Source organism: Channa argus, chromosome 2 (assembly GCF_033026475.1).
Source record: "Channa argus isolate prfri chromosome 2, Channa argus male v1.0, whole genome shotgun sequence".
In the NCBI taxonomy this organism is placed as follows: domain Eukaryota; kingdom Metazoa; phylum Chordata; class Actinopteri; order Anabantiformes; family Channidae; genus Channa; species Channa argus.
The window spans coordinates 14,654,443-14,679,961 of record NC_090198.1 but is presented as its reverse complement, the minus strand read 5'-3'; the positions used below and the strand labels follow the sequence as shown (position 1 = coordinate 14,679,961).

Here is a 25,519-nt window from a genome sequence, read left to right as displayed (position 1 = left end):
AGTATTTGCATGTGCACTTAAGCCATTATTGTAATAGGGCCCTACATATATGTATGATGATGCTACCACTTTCTTTTTACTTTTTACTGTTATTAAAAGTAAAATATTCTAACAATTTGAGAACTATGCTTATTTATTTTCATCTCATCTGTTCATAAATAAAAAGCCTAAAGATAGGAGATGATGATCTCAGTCTAAAAGCTTAAAGCGGGGGGACTGACCTGTCATATGAAACAAACAGATATTACATCAATATTGCAAAAACTCTGCAAAAGGAAAAGCTAATAACACTGTTTTATAAAATCTCAAACCAGCATTTTCCAAATACTGGCTTTTAATCTCACTGATATCACATGCATTTTTGTGTGTATTTGCTATTTAATTTAGGCATCTTCTCATCAGGCTGTAAATGCAAACAGCCAGTGATGTGTCCGTATTTTCCTCACAAAAGTACAACAGAGAGCAGGGGGCCTGGTGACTCAGGAGGGATGCAAATGGCAGCGGGTTCAAATCCCACCCCACCAGGCGTGGTCCTGTCTAGCCACAGGCGGGTAAAAATATTGAATATTAAATATTAAAAAATGGGAGGGTTGCTACAGGAAGGGCATCTGGCGTAAAATCACATGCCAAATCAACGTTCGGAACACGTTCACTGTGGTGGGACAAGCCGAAACCTGTGTAAAAGTACAACAGTGATCACTTACACAAGTGCATGCCAGGGTTGCAATGGTTTTGATCTCCAGTGGAGGAGTTTTAGCTCATAATTCAGAAATCTAAAACTCAAAACTCCACAAAGGCAGAACTAATGGATACCTTTGCAGAGGAAAGACAAGAATAATAAATAAGTTCTCTACCCTGAAGCCAACTGCAAACTGCAGACTGTCGCTGTTTTATAATATAGTATCAAAAGGCTTGTTTTTAGCCAAAAGCAGGTGCAGATTTTATAGTGTAACATCTTATAAGCCAAAGACATGGACAAATCTGATGCCCCAGTTAACAGAAAACCTACTAATTAACATGACAAGTTGTTATTTACCACTGACATTGGCAATCTACAAGCTTTAGCCTAACAAGATGGCTATTAAAAGTGTAATGTGCAATGAAGAATTGTCTTTGAGAACAATTATTAGTTATAGTTATTAGTTACAGTTATATTTTATTTTAGTATCGGATGTTTGTTCTAAGGTAAGACTGTGGTAGTCAGTGGAGCAGGACCAGTAATTTTATTTTTTATGTGTGTTAAAATAGACAAAACTGCTTCAGGACTGGTCACCTCTACCACCTTACGTCTGTTCTCAATTTGATGAGGTTTTATATGAGAAATTTCAAAGATTAATTAAGAATGGAAAGACTCTCTGAAGTTTGAACCTGAGATGTTTTCACTGTAACTCATTAGGCATCTTCAGGATTAATTTTCTCTTTTCTTCTTTAACTGTGAAGTTATATAATCAATAAACTGAAATTAACACCAGTTACTGTCCCAGGAAGAAGACTTGGATTTGTCGGAAACTGCTTAGCTTAAATTCCTATTTTTCAGCACTGTCACTGTGGTCAAAGCCCAGCGGTAGGATTGATTCAGCACTACTGACCTTATTAAAACAAACTGTCAGTTCATGAAACACTATACTGGAGTGAAAGACAAGACAGGCCCATTACTTCATCCTCTCCGTCAACATCCAGAAGCACCTCAGACCTTTTCACACTCAAGTTCATAGATTTAGTTTCAGCCTTTAACTCTTCGCTGCATCACACAGGGATGGATATCTGCTGACAGGTTTCAGTCTAGTCAGGTCACTGTCGTCCTTTCATAGTGGCTTGTTTTTTATCCAGCAGCTCCATGGACGTTTGTGCTCTCTCCTGACTAATGTTTGCAGAAGCCAATATATAGATATCACGACATTTGATCAAGTTTATAGAAGAGTGTTTTTGTTTGCCTCCTCCACAGGAGGAAGGAAATGGAATAAATCTTTCTTGAGTTGAATTTTCGAAAGGGACAACTTTTTTAAAAATTATAAATATTTTGGCACAATCCCAAACACACAATCACTACTGTCTTTGATTAACAGCTCACACACAGTCACGTGATAATCTACTTTCAGGGAGCTTCAGCCGAAAAGTTTTAATTTGAATATAAGTCATTCTGCTGAAGGGTGCTCTCCTGCATTTGTTTCAAGCTTGTGCCTGGCATATTATATTCTGTGATTTGAGCCTGTGAGAATACTGGTGGGTTTATGTGTGTGTGTGTGTGTGGGTGTGAGGCATGACAAACGGAAATTTTAAAGAGCCATAGCTACAGCCTTTCACTGAAAGAACCACTAATTCATTCATTCACACAGCAACTGGACTTTGTGCTAGCATATGAAATAATGTGGCCTATGAGTGAGACCCCAGCAGGTCTGTGAGGTGGGCTTTGAGCCAAAGGCTAATGTCAGCATCAAAACATGTTTAATGTTTACCATTGGCAACAGGCTAACATTTGTCAATTAGTACGTAGCCCAGAGTGTAAAGTAACTGAGGATATGCTAGTGTCGTAGTTATACTGGAAGTATTTGGGCATTAACTAAAATAATAGACATGTTAGCGATCAAGGTAAAAAGTAAGATACGTCTTCTGGAACATGAACGTCTGTACTAGTACTAGTATTGTACTAATGCATATATCAAATGTTTAAATGTCATACTAGGATATCAAGGATCATCAAGTGCAGCAGGATCAATGTGGAAAATGGGCTGACATATACAGTATGCAGGGCAGCTCGTATGTGTAGGTGGGTGTGGAGGGTCTAGTGACTAGGAATGAAAGACAGGTGAATGGGTGCATCTGGGACGGGAAAAAAGTCCAAGGACATCTGGTGGGTGGATAGAATTAACTGCTTTCTGAACAAAAACATGCCCCCCCCACCCTCCACCCTTTATTCACTAAACAGCTGGTGATGGTGCACTGGGGAAGGGTTGTGGGACGTGCTGTGATTTTGATGGACTAATTTGAGGGCAAAACTGTGCCTTGTTGTGTTTGCTCCCAGAATAAATAAAAAAAACTCTACACATAAACACAACATTAACTAATGAGCTAATTAATCCTACCAACAGACACTATGCAAGTGATATCTGGTTTGAAAACATGTCCTGTTGGTCCCACGTGGATTTTCGTTTTGGGAAAATATGTTAACTTAAACTTAAATTGGAGTTTGGAGCAAAACTTCAGCTGCTTGATGTATGACTTGTTTGTAACCAGCTCTGTGCTCGCATCCACTAGGTTTTATAAATATTAATAATGTTCATTTATATGTAGCCCTTTAAAATGAGCCATAAAATGCATTATGAATACAATAGCACTTCTACATTTATCAAAACAACAAGGCTTTGGTGATATAATGTATAACTGACTGCACACTACATTTCTAGCATTCATTTATCACAATTCTTACACCCACAAAATCCACCACTGTGAATTTACTGGCTATAGGCAGATGATACTGAGGCAAAGCAAATCTGGACACTTGACCTACAGCTGAGCTCAAGGACACGGAGACGTGTCGCAACGAGACGTTGCCGTCTGAGCCGTTCTGCAAGTCATTCTTTAGCCAGCATGATGAACTGCTGTGTCGTGTTGCTCGCCTACTGCCTTTGGTCAGTATACAAGGATATTAAAAATGACTCCTGTGTCCGGTCAGTGACAATCAGGCAAAAATAACCCAAGAGGACTAAAAATGAATCACATTGTAAAGGGTTATTCATTTATTAAAATGACTGTACGCAGAAAATCTAATAAATGTCTCGTTAAAAGTAATCACCTATGCTTCTCAGCACACATAAATATGCCTTTTGCTTGTTATTTATTGATGAATTGTCTTTACAGCCTACACAGACATACAACAGGAAGAATGGTTTAGCCCTGACCATGCGTTTTGATTTTCCCCACTGGAAAGAGAATCTCCTGATTGTTTCCACTAATTTCCATAGAGCACAGCTGCTCTTGAAGTAGACCCAGTCATCCAAAACTCAAACTGAACCCAAATTAATCATGTTTTTAATGTATCTTTCTGAGCTATTTTCTTTTTGTTAACGTGTTAATAAACCAGTATTTATTAATATTTTTCTTCACCTATAAATTGTTATCAGTTTGTAAAATAATCTGTAAATCTGTCAAATAATCTGGTGTTTTCATTATCCATTGATCTGCAGATTATTTTTCAGTAATTAGTCAGTAGGATACCTGAAAATAGTAACATCGTCCATGAGACTTTCTCACGGGTCATGGTGACATCTGTCTTTTAGTTGACCAACAATCCAAAGATATTCGGTTTAGTCGACACAGAAACAGCTAGATCTTTCATTTTAAAGGAACCTGAAACAAATCTGTGCCACTTGCTTTGATTTACATATCTCACAAGATTAAACTGACTGTTTTGCAGAATACATTTAAAATGTGAAAACCTTAATCTCCCAATTTCTCTAACCGGATATCAGTTGCCCATTTCAGATGTAAAATCAAAATGCTGGGACAAAGTCATTTGACAGTTGGGCGTGAAAACAGAGATTACTACAACAGAATAGCTCATAAGAAATATTTTATTGATGAAAACAGTGTGAATTTCAAGGGAAGTTATTGTTGCCCCTTAAAGTGATGTTTTTCAAATAGGAAATTATGTCGTAGATAAGTGAAATTTGTGAAAAAGGGATCACAGATGTCAGTACCCATCTGCAAGAAATTATAATTATTATAGGTAAATATTCATTTAATTGCCAAATACTGTATTCTGTAGATTGGGTGAATTGCATGCTTAACAATCCATCACCAAATAAAATTTTTCACAGACTCAGCAGTTAAATAAAGATAAACGGCTTCCGGCTTGTCCCTACAGTGGTCGCCACCACGGAATGTGTTCTGCACGTTGATTTGGGATCTGTTTTTCCCTGGATGCCCTTCCTGCCGCTCCCATTTTATTTATTTATTTTTTTTATTCGGGCTCAGGACTGGCACCAAGGTCGACCGGGTGGGGATGGGGTTTTAACCCGTGCCCTTCTGTATCCCAACTCCCATTGCTCTACCACTGAGCAACCAGCACCCCAGACTCAGCAGTTACATATGTCTATGAATCTTCTATAGACAAATTTGTAAAATAAAGTGAATTTGGACATCTGTTTACTACAATCCCAATTCTAAAAAGTTAGTAAGATGTGTAAAATGTAAATAAAAACAGATTGAGATGTGTTGCTGCTATCAAATTCAAAATGAGCTAATCTTTCCATGAAATGGTAGAATTTCTTAGTTTCAACATCTGATATGTTGTTTATGTTCTATTGTGAATAAAACATGGGTTGATGAGATGAGTTCATTGCATGCTTTTTTGATTTTTGTTTTCACATCTTCCCAATTTTTTGGAATTGGGCTTGTATTTTGTACATACCTATCACAGTTATTTAAAAAATTACAAGAACAAGCAAGAACTTCGTAACTGTGGCAATTGAAACCTTCTCAATTTCCCTTTTAATTAGCATCAATCCGCCGACAGCTGAACACTAGATGATTTTTAGGAAATTATGATTAAGGGTGGTCTTGTAAATACAAGACCAAAAAAAGTTAACAGTATTTTTAGCACCAACAAAATGCACACCAAACATTCTGCAGTTTTCTACCAAGGGCAGTAGCTTTGCAAAATGTGACAAATATCACTCCGAAAGACTCCCCCCCAAAGCATAAGTCTTAAATATGTCCATCATCATTGCACAGTTGAGGGTTCAGGGAGAGTGATTGGTTAACTAAACAGCAAACTTGTTCCGGATGATCTCTCCACCCTCCACTTCCACCTGCTCATAAAGCCACTTTCTGTCGCAGCGACACTCGACTCCACACTTGCGTGAGCCACACTCTGGGCACGGGTAGAAGCAACCCATACAGTCCACATCCAAACAGTCACACATGTCCTTGCCATTGGAGATCAGTCGACCTTTGCTGTCGTACACTCTGCTTTTGGCTCCAAGAGTCTGCCTGCAGGATAAAAAGTAAAGACTGATGACGCTATGTAATCTGTTCACTTTGATTCCAAGTATTTAATATGGTTTAATTTGGTTTTCTTGAAGCATTTTCCCCTTAGTGGTTCTTTAATTACTTGTTCCTTTTTATTTATGTCTGACACTGTGACAATATAAAGCGATCTTGGCTGAAAATAAACCATCGCTGTATAAATCCACATTAATGCTGTCGGCATCGACAACTGTCAGGCCATGACAATTAAAATGATTAAGCTCTCAGTGGGGTGGGGGTAAAAAAAAACCTGGGGACAGTTTTGTCTTTGACTTCATTATGAAACAATGGTCAAATCAAGTTTCAAATTTGAATAATCTAATTAAAGAACCTAGGGGGCTGGACCATTTCTGTAACTTTCCAAAATTAACCACCAAACATTGGCAATGGCTTTACGTCTTGATTGGCCAGCTGTGTGAAGGTGAGAAAAGAAGGACTGAACTTCCCTCTAGCTTTCTTTTCCAGTCTTGATAATAATATTTCCATTACTTTTTTGTGAGCAACCAGTACATCACTCTATTCCTTAAAAATGGAAAAACTATATGTCTAAAAATAGGCTTTCCAATTTGCCTGCGGCTCAGAGTAACATGAGTACATAAATGATTTAAATATACTGCTAAATGCAATGAATTATAATTCACCACATGTTATAGTGACAATATAAATCTCTGGACAAAAGAGAAGTGAGCTATGCTGCAAAAAAATAAATTAGTACCACACTGTAGTAGCCCACTACTCTGGAAATATTTTGACAATATTTGCATTTTGAATGGTTTTCAACAGTTGCTGTGTTAAAAAAAATGTCAACTCATCATTATATTTTGGTGTAAGAAAAAATAAAAGAATTTGACCCAAAGAATCTTAGCGGCTGTCTCACCTGTCAACTGGCTGCTTTCCTCCACGCCCCCCTCGTCCACCCTGTGACAAAATAAATACATTTATTGTTACTATATTTTATAGTTGATCCCATAATGAAAACAGACATAGGAAAATGCTGCTTGTGCTGCTCTCACGACAGCACACAGGCTGCTTTGTTTTAAAAGATTAAATTTAACTACTGAAAGTTGCTGAATGTCTTACTGTAGTTTTAAACCGACTCCAGTGCTGCTTGTCACAGTGATAATATTGATACATTACTGTAAAGAAATAGTCATTTGGAGTTAGTCTTAATGAGTATGGAGTAATTATAATGAGACAGCAGCATCCTTTTAGCTTCATTTTGATGGAGAAGTTAGTTTTCATCAAACTACTGATTATATTTTGTGTTACAATAATACACCTTAATCTCTGCTCTGAAGGTGCTATTTAGGCAGATTTGAGCAGATTTCTAAACAACTGACTTTACTCTCAAACACTGAACTGTAGCAGTACTAATTGTAGTATAAACAGTACCAGCATACAATGGTGACAAAAGTTTGAATTTGTTTAGTCTAACTATAACTAATACCTGGGGTGTCTTTCCAAAAAAGGTTTGTCTGTAATATACTGTATTTGTACAACAATATCTACCCACAGCACAGACAGGAGTAACAGAGAGCTCACCCTCATTCCTCCTCTTTTGTCTCTACGTAGATTGGCAGCCTCTCTTGCTCTGTCTCTGTCTCTGTCTGCTTGTGTTGACATTTGATTTGCCACATTTGTCTCCTTTGGTATTACCCCTCTTTTACGAAGTTCAATCTGTGGAATTTGCATAAGTACATTCACATAACAGAAAACATGACAACCGGATTTGAAAACAGACTGTTTGACAAGAATAGTATATATAATGTTGGGGCTGCACCTTTGATGAATCCTGCCCCTGGGTGAATATAGTGGGCACTGCATCCTCTCTCAAAAACTGTTTACCATTGTAGTCTCTGAAGCAATCGGCTCTGAAGTGCTCTGAGCAGAGACATGTGTTGGCAGTTGGTATGAAGTTTTTCATCCCCAGACTGTGCACCCATTTACTAGCAAGTTGAGGCTTGCTGAGTGGAAACCTGGTACAGAGGAGAGAAGGAAAGCTTTAGTAGGCATGATTTTAACCATGACATCTGGAAAGATAATGGCAAACAGCAAGATGGTAAACAATCCATCAATGTTACAAAAGGACAGTTACTGGTGGGGAGTTGTGAGTTATCAGATACATATTTTCCAGATCTTTATATTATAGTCTTTTTGTACATCTAAAATATTCAGGTGAACATATGCAGTTGTCAGCCAATATGCCCTTCAGCTAAACCAGACTAAAGCTAAGATGCTAAGATGATGCCTCTGTCATTGAATGTCAACTCATATGCAAACAAAATATTAGATTTCCCATTGATTTTGGTTGAAGATTTAAATGAATCAACTCACAGCTAGTTTCACTATAAAAGTTAGTTTATCTATACTGAAGCCTTGGGGACCATAGTTGAGGGATTTTACTCGTCATTTTTTTTTTTATTGTCCTTTCGGCTTATCCCGTAAGTTCAGGGTCTCCACAGCAGATCATTGTCCGCATGTTGATTTGGCACTGTTTTTTTTTTTTTTGTTTTTTTTTACACCGACGCCCTTCCTGACAGACTCCTCCCCAATTTCTACCAGGCTTGGACCAGCACTGCACATCTGGGGATAGGAATGGGCTGTTGGGGGTTCAGTGTCTTGCCCAGAGACACTTCAACATATAGCCGGGACCGGGGATCGGGGATCAAACCACTCTTGCAGGACGACAACCTTTACCAACTGAGCTATAGCTGCCCCTTGTCATAATGATTGCATTTCTCTCAGCCTCTTCAAAGTGGATTGACTGCTTACTTAACAAGACAACATCTCCTGACTGAGCTTATGTCTTTCACTTGTTAATAGTGATGTACAATAATAATTTCGTTTTTGTTTTTAAAGCACACCATAGTTTGAGACTAGGTTTCTGAACCCTTAATTCCGCTTTTCAGATCCACACCCCTCAGATATGCTGATTAATCACTAGTCCTCGCACATCTGTAGAATCTCTTAACGCAGCATCTGGTTAAAATTCGAGGTGCATGTTTTATTGTATAGTTACCTAATAATACAAATTAAACTCGATCGTATATACAGATAATCTTAGTTTTAAGTTTAGGCACCATCAAATTAATGTGAACATTTTAGAAGAACTGTAATAGCAGAAAACCACCCGCCTCAGCCTTACTGGGGAAAACATACCTGTAAAATCTTATTTCTGAGCCCTTGACAAATTTGTTGTTGCACCCGGTCGCCGCACAAATAACGGGCATGGTATCCTTCTGTAAAACGATAAGATAGATCAGAAAATTTCGCTGAACACGGATCACACTCTTGCAGTTTCTGATTTGTATTTTTCTTTTTCTTCCTCGACGAAAATAAAATGTATATCCGCTGAAGCTTCCTGTTCTGCCTTGAGAGAGTCCTCCATCTAGCGGCGACTCATGCCATCATTCAGACGTTGCAAAAAACGCGTGAGGCCCATCCCTGAACCACTTCAAGTCATACAGATCTATGCCGGAGCTGTCAACAACATTACATACTGTCAGACTAATCTGGGTGTTTGGGTTGACTTCCAAACAGGAAACCGTCTAAATGTCGTTTGGGTCTGAGAAAGACATAGGCAGTTATACAAATTACAGCTATACAATACTTTTGCCTACCTGTCTGTTATTATACAGGCTATTAATACTTAGCATTTTGAGTACAGGGTTTTTATTTGTAATTAAATGTTTCGCTACGTTATACCATGAGGCGTCCTCCACAATCTATAGGTGTCATATGTGACCAACGATTTTGCAAAATATGAAAATGTGGTAAATTGTCTCTCAGATGAAAAAAGTCTCTCAGCCAAAGTCTCTGAGCTGTGTACTGAGAAATGTTTATTGCCTGTAAGGAGCATGGGCAAACGTGTGTAACTGCTTTATATATATCTATCTATCTATCTATCTATCTATATATCTATATATATATATATATATATATATATATATATATATATATATATATATATATATATATATATATAAAATTTGTATTGTGCTCTGGTGCATATCCCTAAACAAATTACCACATATGACACACAGAAAAATCAATTAACATTAGTCCAGTAATGGAATGATTTCTAATCCATGATTGGAACTCGGGATTATAAAAGGCTGTGGCATCACATTAATATTATGTTTTATGGAAACAGTGTAATGTGAGAAGGGTAAAATAACTGAGCAGCAATTAGGCATAGATTTGTTCTAATCTCAAAATACAATTTTTAGAGGCTAAAAACACTTCATTACTGACAACTGTTTATCATTGTGTATAATACAAGATTGTAATTGTATAATAATTGTTATTTTATAATCTTATTTTTATAACCCTATTACATTTAAGGGAAATATTGGTTAAATATGCTGCAGTAAAACCTTTCAAATTCAGGATCGTTAATTGAAGAGCCTGTAAAATGCATCGCCGGACAGTAATCCCCTCACGCCCCTGGCTCTCGGCTTGATGAGATGTGTGCTGCTGAGTAAGCCGCGGGTCCCCGGGGCGGCGGAATCACATGACACACCTACGCGAGCCAGCGCTTATGCTAACGCTAGCTTTGGGTGTCAAAGCAGTCGGCCGCAACGTAGACGGGAAGTAGTACATTACCTTAACTAGTAAGTCGTCGCAACTTATCTGGCAAGTTAATCAGTTTTGCTTATTTAAATTATTACTCTAATTGTGCCTGTGGCGTCCGATGTTAATGTTAGCAAAACTAGCTAAGTTTAAGCTATTAAAAGGGAGTTCCTCTTGAGTGCAAGGTGCTAGGCTAACGGTATTAGCCTTGTGTGGATTGACCATAATGCTTATCTAACCTAACTAAGTATCTCTTAACTTATTACTTGTGTTAGTACAGTGTGTGTATGGTAGCGACATAACGATTTGTATGTGTAAACAGTCCCTTAAGTTTAACGCTAATGTATATTCATAAACCGAACTTGTGGCTAGCTGGCTGTGTATTTGGCTCATGACTGCGCTGGTTAGTGGAAGGTCTCAGATCAAAACAACTAGCGTTACTTATTTTGTTTACGGAATGTGTTATTTTTTTTATTTTTTATTTTTTTTTACGTGACCTTTTCACCGCGAAGCTTGTCAAATGTTTCGACTCTTAACCGTTTACATTGCTAACGTAAACTGGTTAACACAGTTGCGAAAAAGAAAAACAAAACGCCAACGGCACTAAAGGTTCATTTTACTCGACAACTAGCTAATTAGCTAGTTGACAAATGATCCGTGGGAGTACTGATGAATTCTCAAATTTAACTTATTTGCCAAAAGTCTGTCAATCTGTGCGAGCGTATTTGGTCATTTTTTCCCCTTGGTAAATGTCATGCTTTACTTTGTGTGTCTGTAAACAAGTTTACAGATGATGGGCGCGTCCACAGACACAATCTTTTATTTGTTTTGCCTAATTAAAGTTATTAATCTGTATAGGCTTGTACAGAAGGCTTTTGCACCTTTTGTCATTGTGTATGATTTACATCGATCTATTATTACTCATTCAAGTCATTGAGCCTCATCCAATGTTAAATTGAGCAGAGGTCTCTGTTCAGAAGAAGTGAAAACCTCTGGGTGGGTCTGAATGTCTGGCAACCCTGAACGTACTTCTTCTTTGATCACTGCGTTTGTGGGAACTTTGACTCATTTTGAAGCCCATGACTCCTAAAAAAAAAACACTCACACTTTGCTTTCACACCTACATGTTGCTGAGTGTGGCAGTCCATTTTTGCTTTACTGGAGAGAGTTACATCCGTTGGTACCCTGAGAGATTCAGACAAAGACATTTCCCATTTATTTATGCTGACTACATTTGTAGACTCCCACTTGTTGAGTGGGAGATAATTATGATACCCGCTTTCTCACAGTCACTTACCTACATGGTCACTGACAGTAATTGGGACAGTTTTTCAGGTTTTGGTTATGTCTTCAGCACATTATTGGAATTATTTTCATTATTTATTTATCTGCCATTTATAATCATACAGTACCTATGTTGCTGACTGATACATTCATCTTTTGGTGTAAAAATGTCAAAATCTTACACACCTATCAGCAATTTATCAGTGCCTAGATTTAGATATATAATCTGTGCAAAGGTTTGTATCCCCCAAGATAAATTAATTTAAGATAACCTTCACAAAAGTGGGTTGAAGCTTCTGGTCCTAGCTGTATTTCGGCAACTTTAACTGATACATGTTTTGTATACCTACCTTTAAATTTGATAAATAAGCATATGTTTATCTAAATTGAAGATTGAATGAGTTATGCTTTAGCTTTAGCTCTCCCACCTGTCATTACATTAGAAATACAATTGGGGGAAAAAAACTACTCTCATTTTTTTTTTTATCAGATATTATTTAGAGAGAGAGAAAATTCAGTCTAAAATCCAACTTGTACATTAATCTGTTACTTAAAAGTTTTTAAGAAAATTATATTTATTGTTTTCATTTTTCTACTTTTCATTTTGTAAATGGAAAATGTGACTGCTGGGCATTTTTCTAGTGCCTGGTGTGGATGTAAACCAGCACTACGGGAATGGATAACCTCTCCTCATAGACAGTTTTTTAAGGCAGTTTCTTCCTACACATACCTGTGTGAATTTTGATCAAGTAAATCAACTATTCTTTCATCAGACCACATAACTTTGTTTCAGAACTCATTTTGTTCATATGCTTATTAACATACTCCATGCATTCTACCTTATATCTAGAAGTAAGCAATTGCTTCATGTATACTCTTTTTCCAAAAAGTCCATAATGGTGCAGACTAAACTGTGGAGATGTGGACTTTTATTCCAGTTGCCTCTAAAGACTTAGTCAGATGCCCTGCTGTTTGTTTTGGATTCTTGCATAGCTCCCAAGCAAGTTTCCTAGCACCTCTTTCAAGCTGTTTTTCCTTGGTCTTACACTTGGTGAAATAGTTTGTGTGTCCATGTTTCTGGAATATAGTATTCACAATTAGTGCTGCTACCCCTAAACGCTTTGAAATGTTTTTGTATCTATCTCCGGCAATGTGAAAGTTTACGAATTTCAATTTGAGGTCTTCTGAAAGCTGTTTTTCTGATCCTATTGTTTTTGTTGCTCTCAGCAAACCGCTTGAGACTGTCCCTGGAGATTTACCCACTTTAAAATGCAAGCCCAGTCTTACACACTTGGGGTAACTCCTTATGTATTAAGGGATGACAGTCTTTTTTGTGTGTGTGTGTGTTTGTCTTTCAATAATCAGACACCTGATTTTACTTATAAAAGGTCATTACCTATAGGGTTTATCAAGAGGGATGCAAACTTTTGCAGTAATATAATTTTCATTATTTTTCTGTTAATATGTTCAGTGATGTTATGTTTTTTTGTGGACAAAAAAAACAATGGGTGGACAATGAAGGAAAATTTGTACTAGCTAAATGTGCATAATAATATGCTAAAGAGGGAAAACAAAGTTGTTTCACTTTTTATCATTGCAGCTTAAGGGGATACAAACGTTTTCACTCAACTGTATTATGAAAGTTTATTATAACCTCTGAACAATATGCATGATTAATGTGCGAGTAATAAGGTTTAAAACCGCATTTTAATACATGCTTTTTTTTGGCCTATTATTGATTTTGTTAGTGCTTTCATTTAATTTCCTGCCATCTATGAAAACATGAACATGGGCAAAGGTGACTGACTGATAAGATGCAGGGGACATTGGACTTGTACAGAGAGATCAGCCTGGAGATGACATTAGAACACAGGTAGAGTAGAAATGTTTTACCACGGGACAATTTGAGTTAACCCAATAAAAGAATAACACCCACAGGTTGGAGACTTTCTTTGTCATAGCTGATGGCTTCGGTCTTTCAGTTGTGGCCACCTTTACAAACTGGGAGCCCAGGCATTTAACTTCATCTAGTTATATTTTAAAAGAACTGAAGAAAAGATGCGGTCAGCTTAATTTTTCTCTTTGGTACGAGGTTGTGGCTATGTTGCAGTATAATGGACTGCCTATATTCTCAAAGAGGAAAAGGCTGCAGCACCACAGCCCTGTGGGGATTTTAGAGCCACGCAAATGACCAATAGTAACCTCTTGTTCTCTCTTCCACCCGCCTTCCTTCTCCCTCCCCCTCGCACTGTTTTTCCGCTTATCTCCCATAGGGCATTGTAGAAAGGGACGTGTCTTCATTCCTACTCACTCTTTTCATGATTTTGAGTCATTAAACTTCCATCCAATAAGTCACAGGGGTTTTGGCATCCTCCAGGCTAATCAGGCAAGCAAGTCCTCCATCAGTGCCGTGATATCGACATACTGAGGTTGTGGACTTACATGGGAAGATGGATAGACGATAAATAAGACGTCTACTTCAGAGGTAAGGTCAGTCAAACACTATGACAGTGTCACTGTGGTGATTACAACTTCTTATCAAAATGTTGTCAGTGGGGCTATATTGTTTATCTTGGTGTGGTGTTAGATATCAGGCCCTTATGGTATGTTTTAGTATTTAAATTCTCTACCAGGCTCACTAACACGTGATCAGCTTTTGATTGTTAAAAAATTAAGTAGACTGAATAGTGAACAAATGTGTTTAAAAGTATGGTAACTGATAATTATAGCTAATACTTAAGTGATTTTTGAGTATGTAATATTACAAATCGTCATAATAAACAAAAAATGCTTACATTTGTTGGTTCTTTTTCTGCAACTTAGTGTATCAAACAGAAATAAAAAATAAAATTAATGGCACTGACAAGCAGCTCAAGTTGAATGATTAAGCAAAATGAAGTGCCAGAATAATAATGGTAATTTTAGATTTCTAAAGTAGTTAATTTAGTAGGATAAATTACAGTAGACCAGAGCACCTATTTACAACCCATAACCCATACATAGATAGGTAGATTATTAGCAGTAATATTTGTCTTTAAATGCCAAAAATGTTAAGTGTGGCGACGTCAAATGGTGATGATCGGACTGGGCTTTGTTACAGGCCATACAGTGTTTCTGACATATTCATCTAAAATCACTACTCTAGGAGTACTGAGGAAAGAGTAAATACCAACATCTGTGTGTAAATGTTTGCACAAAACGGCTTAGGTCTTGTGCGTAAGAAAACTGAAGCGGGCGGTATTATGTTTTTATTTAAAATATTTTTCCTCCCCATCTGATATAGATAAAGTTGGGTGCTCGATACCTTAGTTGATGCGTTGAAGTGTGTCACGATATTTTACACAGCTATAGATGATTTTATTTGTGTTGTCTACTCATACACGGAATCAACACAGTTTAACAAGATGTGTTAAAGACGAGTACAGTGCTATTTTGTCTTACATCAATATTAGTAGAATACAGATAATATAAATGATAAATGAGATGTTTACATACTTTATTACTAGGTTTTCCTTCTTGCAGGGCGGGTAAAAATAGCCCAAAACTGGATGGTTGCCTGCTGAATCAGTTTCCTGAAATGCATCCATATGTAGCACATGACAAATTTTCATTTCTGCTTTTACAGCAGAAGGTGTTTGTAGCAAGTTTCCTATGACATGAATTCAGGTGTAACTCAGAAATTTGTAAACGTGTACTGCACTTCCACATGAGTTTGGGTCTTACAATTTACATAAATGTGTTACAGGAGTGCAGTAACAATGGTGTTTACATTCATTGCGCAGGTACACGTTGATTTCGTAATGACAAGCTGCTGTGCAGAAGATGTCCACGCTGTCTGTGACTGATATCCCAGATGTTGGTCATGGTAAGAAGAACTTCTTCATTCAAATATTAGTCCACAGGTACTCCGCTACAGAGTATCTGATTTGCTCTAGGAATGGGTAGTTATTTTGTTTACCTAAAAAGAACATCTTTCTTTATAAAAAAAAAAAAATAAGTTCATGCATGGGTGCTTCTGAAATATGTTCCTTAGATTTCATCTTCAGACAAAAACTGGATTTCAGTTAAAAGTAAATGATCTAATTTACACAGAAGTAGTGTTTATGCTTAGTACTGCATTATATAATTTGTTTGTTTAGGGCTGTGATATAATTTCATCATATTTTATATCATAAATATCATCAGTAATTCTTATCCAGACTTTAAATGTGTCATATCCGGACATTGATAATGTAGTTGCATAATCCAGTGATTGTGTATGTGCCATTAATGTGGGCATCCCACCCAAGCTTACAAAGAGAATAGAAGTGCGGTAAAAGGTTAAGCTCACACCTTGAAAGAGTTTGACAAAGAGTTAATTTCAGACAAAGTAGCTTTCTCTGTCATTTCAAAATGGCTTGACAACAATTTAGATGTAAAACCTCCATCATCTACAAGTTACATCAGAAACCTGAACAAAAAGCATCACATTTGTTCCATCGCTGGAAAAACAATCTGCACTAACAGTAGAAGAATAGTGACTTGAATTATGTTATACTACTCAGTTTCAATTGATATGGAAAAAAGTAAACTCTAGATTTTTTTTTTTTTTTCAGATCACCCATCTCTATATATGTTTCTGTTGAGCTTTTGACTGATCAACATCATCTAATTTGGATGTATATCACAAGTAAGACAAAGGCAAATAATGGGTAGTTGTATTAAATATGACTGTGTTTGTGTCTCCTCACAGATGAGAGTAAGGTGTTTGAAGGGGCCTCTGAACTGCAGCTGGACTGCATTGTTGAGGAGAGCAGTGGAAGCATTGCAATGAAGCATGATGGCCTGCTGTCATTGGCTGAACTTTCCCAGCCAGATGACTTCCCTGTCCCCCCTCATAATGGCCCTTCACTGACTGAGATAACCAGCCCTCTACCGGTAGATCCAAGTGACATCAAGCTTGATCCAGCTATAGGTGACACCTCTGCCAGCATAGGTCAGAGAAAAACAAACGTTAAGCTGTACTGTTTGTCTCCAGATACATATATGGATAACAAAAATTGTACACATAATTTCTTTATACGGAATATATATTTAGACATTTCTAAAAACATTATGCAGTTTATGCAATTGTTGCTGCTTTAGTTAACCACCATTAGTCACCAGTGAGAGGAAACAGGACTTCCCTGATTGACTCACCTTTCTAAAGATGAAAGTGGTAGTTCATGTCTAAAATGGACAATACTACGTTGTCCGTTTCGGATTGAAGAGACAGTGTGATACTGACCTTAATATTTTGTGTAATTTCAAGTACACGGTCAACCCAAGATGTAACATAAAGAAAGAATCTAATGTAGTAATCTGTCCTGTCTTGGTCTTGGTCTTTGTCTTGTTTTTTTTGTCTTGAATGAATTTACAAATTACAGTAACCACGTTTTTTTTTGGGTGGTAATTTCCCGTTATGTCTTAAACATGGTTCACTTACACATGGTTTGTATACTACAGCTGATCACACACTGAAATCAAGCAGAGAGCTTGAGAATGCTTCTCACTCGGAAGATCGCTCACTGTGTGTTACATGTGTGAAACTCTGGACAATGTCTAGATTTCATATGTTAAACAGACTTATTAGTGATTAACAAAAAGATAACTAGAATTTTGTAAATATTTGACACATTTTCTATTTTAACAATTCCTATTTTAATAGATTTATTAAATTGTTATGCGTATTAAAAAAAAATTTGTTGCATGTCATTGTATGTCAACAGGCTGCAACTATTTTCATTATTTCTTGTATTGCATACTTGGATACTTTGCACACGGGTTTGTGAAATAAATTTTAACAATGCGAAATTAATCATCCTTTCTGTCATCTATCCTAGATGGTCAGCCTGTAAAGAGAAAGAAGGGCCCTGCTCCAAAGATGCTCGGCAATGAGGTGTGCAGTGTATGTGGTGACAAAGCATCTGGTTTTCACTACAATGTCTTGAGCTGTGAGGGCTGCAAGGGCTTCTTTCGACGCAGCGTCATTAAAAGTGCCAAGTACACCTGCAAGAACAATGGACGCTGTGAAATGGACATGTACATGCGCCGCAAGTGCCAGGAGTGCCGCCTGCGCAAGTGTCGAGAGGCAGGGATGCTGGAGCAGTGTGAGTGTCAATTTATCAGAGATTAAGAAAATGTATATTTTTTTGGCATGTGGGGTTACAGCCAGGGTGAAAATCGTGAGAATATAATTGATCCTATTACACAATCCTTTTACAAGTCAACATTTGCTTCCCTTTTGACTGCTAGGTGTGCTTTCTGAGGAACAAATCCGGCTAAAGAAGATGAAGAAGCAGCAGGAGGACGAAACGGCCCGAACGTCCGCCGTGGTCACCCCCACACTTCAACAGGAAGCAGCTATACTGGATCCACAGCAGCAGGAGATGATTGAAAAGCTGGTGGCCATGCAGAAGCAGTGTAACAAGAGGTCTTTTCTTGACCGAACAAAAGTGACAGTAAGTGAACATCTCAAAGCAGAGATTTGCTGTTCTGTTCACTTGTGCCAGTCAGTTGAATCATCCTTAGAAACCTCCAAGAAAAGTTACAGTGGTCATGCTCAGCTATGAAAATGTAGCTCTAATTTTCACCTTTTACCAATAATTAATATTAGCTAGTGGCACAGCTACAGTAGCTGAGAGGCTATCAGAAGCCAACAAATGTGACCTTTACACATTTTTATTGCTTCTGTTGCGCAATATATACTTGCTTTACTACTGATGCTAATGTTAAAAATGCCAACTTAAAGGTGGTGGTAAAAATGCAAACGTTAATAGCATGAATTTGTAGCTTGATTGTGCATGATTTGAGCCTCTCTGCAGTCTTGGTTTAACCTGAATACAGTCTGTATTAGGGTTTTAATCAAAAGAAGGCTAAAGAATTCTTGAATTCTCGTGTGTGTGTGTGTGTGTGTGTGTGTGTGTGTGTGTGTGTGTGTTGTTATTCTGTGTGCGTTCAACAGCCGTGGCCACAGAGTCAGGACTTGCAAAACCGTGAAGTACGTCAGCAGCGGTTCGCCCACTTTACTGAGCTAGCAATCATGTCAGTCCAGGAGATAGTTGATTTTGCCAAGCAGCTTCCTGGTTTCCTGGAGCTCACAAGAGAAGACCAGATTGCTCTACTAAAGACATCTACCATTGAGGTTTGTGATTATTTATGACAAGATGGTGTTTTTTTTTTTTTCTCATGAGCCCTAATTTTAAAATGTTTTTGCCCTGATTGCCAGGGATTTGGAACTACCCATCACAGATTTCTTTTATTTGTTACAAATAATTAAAAGTACAAACTTTTTAGAGCAATGCAATTGTTTGAATATATAGTGTATATGTGGGGTCGGCTGTAGCTCAGTTGGTAAGGCAGTCATCCATGGACCACAGGGTCAGTGGTTCGATCCTTTGTCCTGGCTACGTTTCGTAGTGTCCTTTGGCAAGACACTGAATCCCAAGTTGCCCCCGGTGGATCAGGTGAGCACCTTGCATGGTTGCCACCTCCATTTGTGTATGTGTGTGTGAGATTGGGTGAATGAGAAGCAACATTGTAAAGCTTTGGATAAAAGCGCTACGTAAGTGGGCATTTATCTTTTTAGATCATCAGTGCTCCTCTTCTTTCCCCTGTATGCATCGCATAGCAGTAACCACACAGCGAAATGCAGTGCTGCTACTGATTATTGGTCGTCATTATGTACATATACATTTACTATATGTACAAGTTACAATGACATTTGTGCTCTGCATTTAACCCATCCCCCTATTCACTTAGCCAAAGGCTAATGTGTCTCGCTCAAGGACTGGGAGACTTCAGGTTCCCAGCCTGATGCTTTACTCATCAAGCCACCAGGCCTATTATTATTCTGGTTCGTTATATTCATTGTTATTAAAACTGTACACACTGCAGCAGTCATTGTTATGGAGCAGTGTCGGCATCTAAACCTTAAAGTTAAATGTAACTTCTTATGAGTCTTTAAGTGAGTCATTTTCTGAAACATTTGTCTAAGCTTGTCACATTATTGCAGCTTTAGACTAGTTTAGTTAATATTAGCTTTAAAGTAACTACGCAGTTCCACCAGTGAAGACAAAAGTAGAAAAGGTAAACTTACATTTTTAAGATTGCAACCTGGTGTAAAAAAATTGACAGAAAAGGACACACGCTAACAATTCATTCAGACATTCACATCAATCATGCATGACATTATGACCCACTGTGGAATTTAATGCGATCCAATATTTGCCAAATTTGGGTTGAATCCACTGTTAACCTCAATAATAAACACATTGTAGAATTATAACCTTTCTGACAGTTTAAACCTAAAAACTGTGAAATTATAACCTTGTAAAAGTTGAAACAATGGCAGAGCCACTATATTGGATTGCATTAAATTGCACAGGTGTTAGTAATGTTATGCCTGATCAGTGTATTACTACAGTTATGGCCTCCAGAGCCCCCCAGATTTTAAAAAAGTAAATTAACTCAAGCATGTGAAAAAATGTACTTTAATAATATTGACTGCCTCAAAGTGATTTTTATTTATTTATTTTTTAAATGTATTTATTTTATAACATCACATGTTCATGGACCTGTACACATTAGCACCGCTGAAGAGTCCTAAGAGAAACATTTGTCCGCATGTTGATATGGCAGTTTTTACACCGGATTCCCTTCCTGATGCAACCCTCCCTAATTTCTACCGGGCTTGGTCTAGCACTGCACAGCTAGGAATGGGAATGGGCTGTTAAGAGTTCAGTGTCTTGCCCAGAAACCATATAGCTGGGACCGGGGATCAAACCACTGACCCTGTTGTCCGTGGACAACTGCCTTACCAACTGAGCTACTGAGCCCCCATTTACAACCGCCCCAAAAAGTCAAAAAGAGAAACACTGGGTCCTAAAAATTTTTTTGCACAGCCTCCTTCAATATCATGTTAGTTGATCTTAGTTTGGCTGTATATAAATTTTCCACTAATCAAGATGTGCTCATCTTCCACAGATTATGCTGCTTGAGACCTCTCGCCGGTACAACCCTGCAATTGATAGCATTACATTTCTAAAGGATTTCAGTTATAACAAGGAGGATTTTGCCAAAGCAGGTGTATTTGCTTTTTTCTGCCTGTAAAATATTGGTGAGATGCAACTAGACAGAGACAAACAAATGCAAATTATAAAATGTATAAATGCTGAATATGGTTGTGCTAAAAAGGATTTATTTAGTAGGTACTTTACAAGACAACATTTGGTGCTCCTATTTCACCATTCACCTTTTTGTAAATTGAGTTCATTTCCTATGTTAACTCTCTTTTCAGGTCTTCAGTTTGAGTTCATTAACCCCATCTTTGAGTTTTCAAAAGGAATGAATGACTTGTGTCTGGATGAGGCTGAATATGCTCTTCTCATTGCCATCAATATCTTTTCTGCAGGTAAGAATTCATAAACTGCACAACCTGCAGTGAATCCTCAGGATAATGGTTTCAAAGTGAAAATTTATTTAAGGCTAACGATGACCGATCTTAACAATTTAGCTGTTTATAGTTAAAGAATTACAAAACCCGGTGGATTTCTTTAGAATGCATGAGTCACTTTTTCTAAACATTCTGATCATTAGTAAAAAATGATAATATTACAGTTATGTTACGTTATTCAGATCGACCAAATGTGCAGGATCACGATCTGGTGGAGAGACTGCAGCAACCCTATGTAGACGCACTGCGCTCTTACATCATGATCAAGAGACCAAACGTAAGTGCCGAGTAGTTTACATAACCTCTTAACTTCTGACAGACCGTATGTCAGCACGACCTTGTTACTGTCATCACAACAAGCACATTGGGTCAGGGCTGAGGTTACATTTTTTTTTAATGTTCAGAGTAGTGGGGGGCTTAAAAGAGCGGTCATGTGCCATATGAGAGAGGCTACTATGAGTAACTGTTTTACTGTAATGTGCCACTACATTTAATGTCTCTTAAATCTTTGGTTAGTTTATTATATTAATGGAAAACCGCTTGCAGTACAAGTCAATTACATACATTTGCAAAAGTGGTTAAAGACCTAAAAGTATATTTAACTTTGTTGAAATGGTGTTCTCAGGATCACTTGATGTTCCCGCGTATGCTGATGAAGCTGGTGAGCCTTCGTACACTAAGTAGTGTCCATTCTGAGCAGGTGTTTGCCCTTCGCCTTCAGGACAAGAAGCTTCCGCCACTGCTCTCTGAAATCTGGGATGTTAATGAGTGAATGCAAGCCTGATGTCCCACTCCATGGCTTTATGAAGCCTGAGACAGAAATGACATCCAACAGGAACACTGACTTCTTTCTGCTCAGGTGGTCAGGATTTGGCTACAGCATTGAGATTTTTATTTTATTACTTGAGGGAAGGAGGCATCATTGACCTTCACTTTCAAACTGACTGCTAAATGGTTTTGTATTGATAAAGAGGAAAATGGACCCCTAGTTCTTTTGAGCATTTTGTTTCTGTAATTTGTGTAGATGCTGGCATGTATGGGGCAATATGGATATTAACCAGCATAAGGCTCTTCAGCCCTTTATCTCTGGTTGTTATTTGTTGAATGTTATATCAGTCTTTAGGGCAGTTCAATACTCATCCTCTAACAATTACAATCATAAAGTTCTAAGCAGGTCTTGGTTGTCAGAATTACAGCTCAACATTCAGTTAAAATAGTGATATTTCTTTTTTTCTTTTTTTTTTGCAGTCGTGCAATAGGTGGAAATGGATTCAGAGATAAGCATGAGCAGACCTATATCTGCAGTTGACTTTATTGATGTAAAAAATAGGTGGTAATCTGTTCATAAAATTTGTGTTCCTTTCAGAGTAAAAGCAGAAATCACTAGGTAGGCTCAGGTAATGTAATGTAAAGTAGACCTCTGGGTTTCTTTAATTTCTTTTAGGTTAATTTAGCTTTTTTCCAACTGCATAAGGGACCCTCTTGGTCATATAGAACATTCATGTAAATTGTATATTTATTGCACACTTAAAGAATCCACCAGATTGTACAATCACATACTAATGCACAAGAAAGTAAAACTCTGCAGGTGAATGGCAGATTACCCTTATTTACAGGAATGGCAATGTAACTTCTTTTCTTTATCTCCAGCAATGGTACCTTTTAAAAAAGGTGGTACTAATGTGCTGTCAGATTCCATTAGAATTAACATCTTGTTTGTCCTTATGTGTATGTGAGATGTACTTTAATTCATTTCATTCAAAGCAGTGGATTTATTTTCATAGTTCATTTAAATGGCGGTTTTCACTAGCATTAAAGATAACGTTGCTGCATTTAGCATTTTTTATATATATATATATATATATATATATATATATATATATATATATATATATATATATATATAAAAAGTGTGAACAGGATGCAGAGAATTTTTCAGCCTTTTATTTTTGATAATATACTGTATGAATGACACTGAGGAATTGTATAGCTGAATATACAGAAGAAAACAAACTTGATCTACCATAGTCTGAGTATCTTTCTTAAGCATGTACTCAAAACAAACAGCTTTAAATGTCAGATTTTGGAAAGTGTTGCTAAAATAATATACCAAAATATATATTAGTGGGGAGCAGAGAACAACAAGAAATAAATGGAAACATTAACATACTAAGTTATGATAAACAAAGCTACAGAGTTCTAGATATTTGTAATTATGTTGTTTTCCATGCATTCCCCTGTGCAGTGTAAACTTAAACTGCTACATAAATGATGGTATAAAAATGTAAATTCAGAATTATGACTTTTATTCTCTTCATACTCACATTTTGTCAAGCAGGCAGAAAACAAACAACAGTTATATTTCTGCCCATTTTTGAAGTGGCATGAATTTTATTAATTGTCTGCGGAGCCATTTTCAGTTATCATGGTTAGATGTTTATAACCCTAGATGTATAAGTCTGGTTTCAACCAATTTACATTTCACCAGTGGTTCTAGGTGCCAGTTGAAATGACATTACTGTTGAGCTTTTAAAGGTTGATTTGATCCCAGTTAGAAGATATTTTCGATAACGATGTTATGATGGATTACTTTTCTTTTGTTTTTTTTTAGGTATGTTGATGTTAGACTTGGGGTGTCTGTGCTTTTTCTACTGTGACATGTTAAAATGTCTTCCATTGACAAGATGGTTTTATATCCCTGTCTATTGCACTGGACAGGACCGTGTATGTTTGAAACCCAGTCTTAACAGATCAAGAGATGCAACAGTTGCTAATAATACAATTAAACTACTAATTATGACAGAATTTTAAATAGGTGAAATTTCTGCCTCGATTATCTTTGCCATATGACATTAAAAATTATTATGTTTTACTGTGTTGATTAAAGCATCTAATGGCTGATTTGAGCATAGCCCAGCCAGCTGGCTGAATACTGGTTGACTCAGACTTTTGAAGATATTGAACTGTAAAGGGGGCTAAATATAGTAAACCTCACTCATAGTTGGTTGAACACAAATGGGGGCCCCACCTCGTGCTCACATGCGCGCGCAGACACACAGTCTATAATCTTAGCAGTTGAACCATCACAAACATCACAGAAAAATAGTAATAGTATCTTTTGAAAAGGTTACAGTTCAGTTGTTTTTCTTTTTCAGTCCAGTTACACAAGCCAAGAAAGGGAGTTTTGTTTTTGTATATAGCTGTATTAGGATGTATTGCTAATTTCAATGTGGCCTGAACCAGATCTTTCAATTTGATATCAGAAAATCTAAGTATGCTTTAATTATAAAACAATATTTTCATCAGCAGAAATGCTAAGAAGTCAGTGGTGTTGTGGCATTTTGTGACCATTTAAGCTTTTCCCTCTTTTTTTCTCAAATTTAAATTTATGGGAACATGTCTTTGTTATTAATTTTCGTACATCATTCTAACCCTTTTAATAATGTATTTAATGATTTTTACTTTTGACTGTTGGATCAATAATAAAAGAAGCAGATTAATAAAGGAGTGTGCAATGTTGTGAAACCATACCAGTAATTTGTTTAAGTTAGCAGCGTAAAGCTTTGTTTTCAGTCCCTTTGCAATGAAACTCGGGGTGCTGTTTCTAGCCAAACACTAATCAATAATTTTAATATTGATAACAAACTATGGTAAACTTTTATTCATGCCCCTGGGAAACCCACATCAAATAACGTGAAATTGGATGAAAGTCTGTAATCCAAGAGTTGTTGGTACTTAACTTTTTGTTGTTGTGTGAATGCTGTGTGTATCAATGTCATTTGTATTGTATATACTGTAACTGACATCTCTGATCTCCTTTAATTCCTGTCCTCAAGGGCTGACACTGTAAACATTGATATATATATAGAAATGAGAAACTATTTTAATATTTGTAACTCCTGAAAACCTTCTGTGTATATATGTACAGTTTAAATTAAAGCTCATGTTTGGGATCCAAATAACTTGTCCTCTCAGTTCAGATGTATTCATGCTCAGGAACTTGAATCACACCAGCTTAAATCTACCTAGAACTACATATTCATTTGGAAGGTAAAACGTAATCATGTTCATTGGATGAAATTGTCAAGACTCATTTAAAATATTTAGGATTTTACCAATTGTGGCTAGAATCCCAAATGTGGGTACCAGTGTTTTAAACTATAC

The 25,519-nt window shown here is 37.1% G+C and overlaps 2 protein-coding genes across 7 annotated transcripts; one reads left to right on the top strand and one right to left on the bottom strand.

The window, feature by feature from the left end:
- Window positions 1–4,553: 4,553 nt before the first annotated feature.
- On the bottom strand, window positions 4,554–9,377 carry arl14ep (ADP-ribosylation factor-like 14 effector protein). The gene is made up of 5 exons (XM_067495696.1): window positions 9,187–9,377; window positions 7,808–8,003; window positions 7,570–7,704; window positions 6,905–6,945; window positions 4,554–5,991 (listed from the first exon to the last, which is right to left on the bottom strand). Exons 1-5 carry the CDS (start codon window positions 9,255–9,257, stop codon window positions 5,763–5,765), a joined length of 672 nt encoding a protein of 223 aa, XP_067351797.1. The 5' UTR covers window positions 9,258–9,377; the 3' UTR covers window positions 4,554–5,762.
- A 1,116-nt stretch (window positions 9,378–10,493) lies between these two features.
- nr1h3 (nuclear receptor subfamily 1, group H, member 3) lies at window positions 10,494–24,859 on the top strand. Of its 6 annotated transcripts, none has more exons than XM_067495689.1 (11): window positions 10,494–10,640; window positions 14,157–14,368; window positions 15,666–15,748; window positions 16,616–16,858; window positions 17,745–18,011; window positions 18,157–18,362; window positions 18,866–19,045; window positions 20,887–20,986; window positions 21,200–21,313; window positions 21,538–21,632; window positions 21,981–24,859. In XM_067495689.1, exons 3-11 carry the CDS (start codon window positions 15,706–15,708, stop codon window positions 22,125–22,127), a joined length of 1,395 nt encoding a protein of 464 aa, XP_067351790.1. In that variant the 5' UTR covers window positions 10,494–10,640; window positions 14,157–14,368; window positions 15,666–15,705; the 3' UTR covers window positions 22,128–24,859. The 6 variants fall into 6 exon arrangements, with proteins under 6 accessions (XP_067351790.1, XP_067351794.1, XP_067351796.1 ...); XM_067495693.1 differs by having other exon boundaries at window positions 14,157–14,373; XM_067495695.1 differs by having other exon boundaries at window positions 10,511–10,640; window positions 14,261–14,373.
- The last annotated feature ends 660 nt before the right edge of the window (window positions 24,860–25,519 follow it).

Bases quoted from the DNA above. Each gene is read 5' to 3' on its own strand.
- nr1h3 (XM_067495689.1), top strand. From the start codon at position 15,706: ATGTCCACGCTGTCTGTGACTGATATCCCAGATGTTGGTCATG. The intron at 18,012-18,156 runs GTGAGTGTCAAT...TTTGACTGCTAG, and splicing joins GGCAGGGATGCTGGAGCAGT to GTGTGCTTTCTGAGGAACAA. The intron at 21,633-21,980 runs GTAAGTGCCGAG...TGGTGTTCTCAG, and splicing joins TCATGATCAAGAGACCAAAC to GATCACTTGATGTTCCCGCG.
- arl14ep (XM_067495696.1), bottom strand. From the start codon at position 9,257: ATGCCCGTTATTTGTGCGGCGACCGGGTGCAACAACAAATTTGTCAAG. The intron at 7,705-7,807 runs GTGCAGCCCCAA...CAAATTCCACAG, and splicing joins AGGGGCAGGATTCATCAAAG to ATTGAACTTCGTAAAAGAGG. The intron at 5,992-6,904 runs GTGAGACAGCCG...TTTATCCTGCAG, and splicing joins GGAAAGCAGCCAGTTGACAG to GCAGACTCTTGGAGCCAAAA.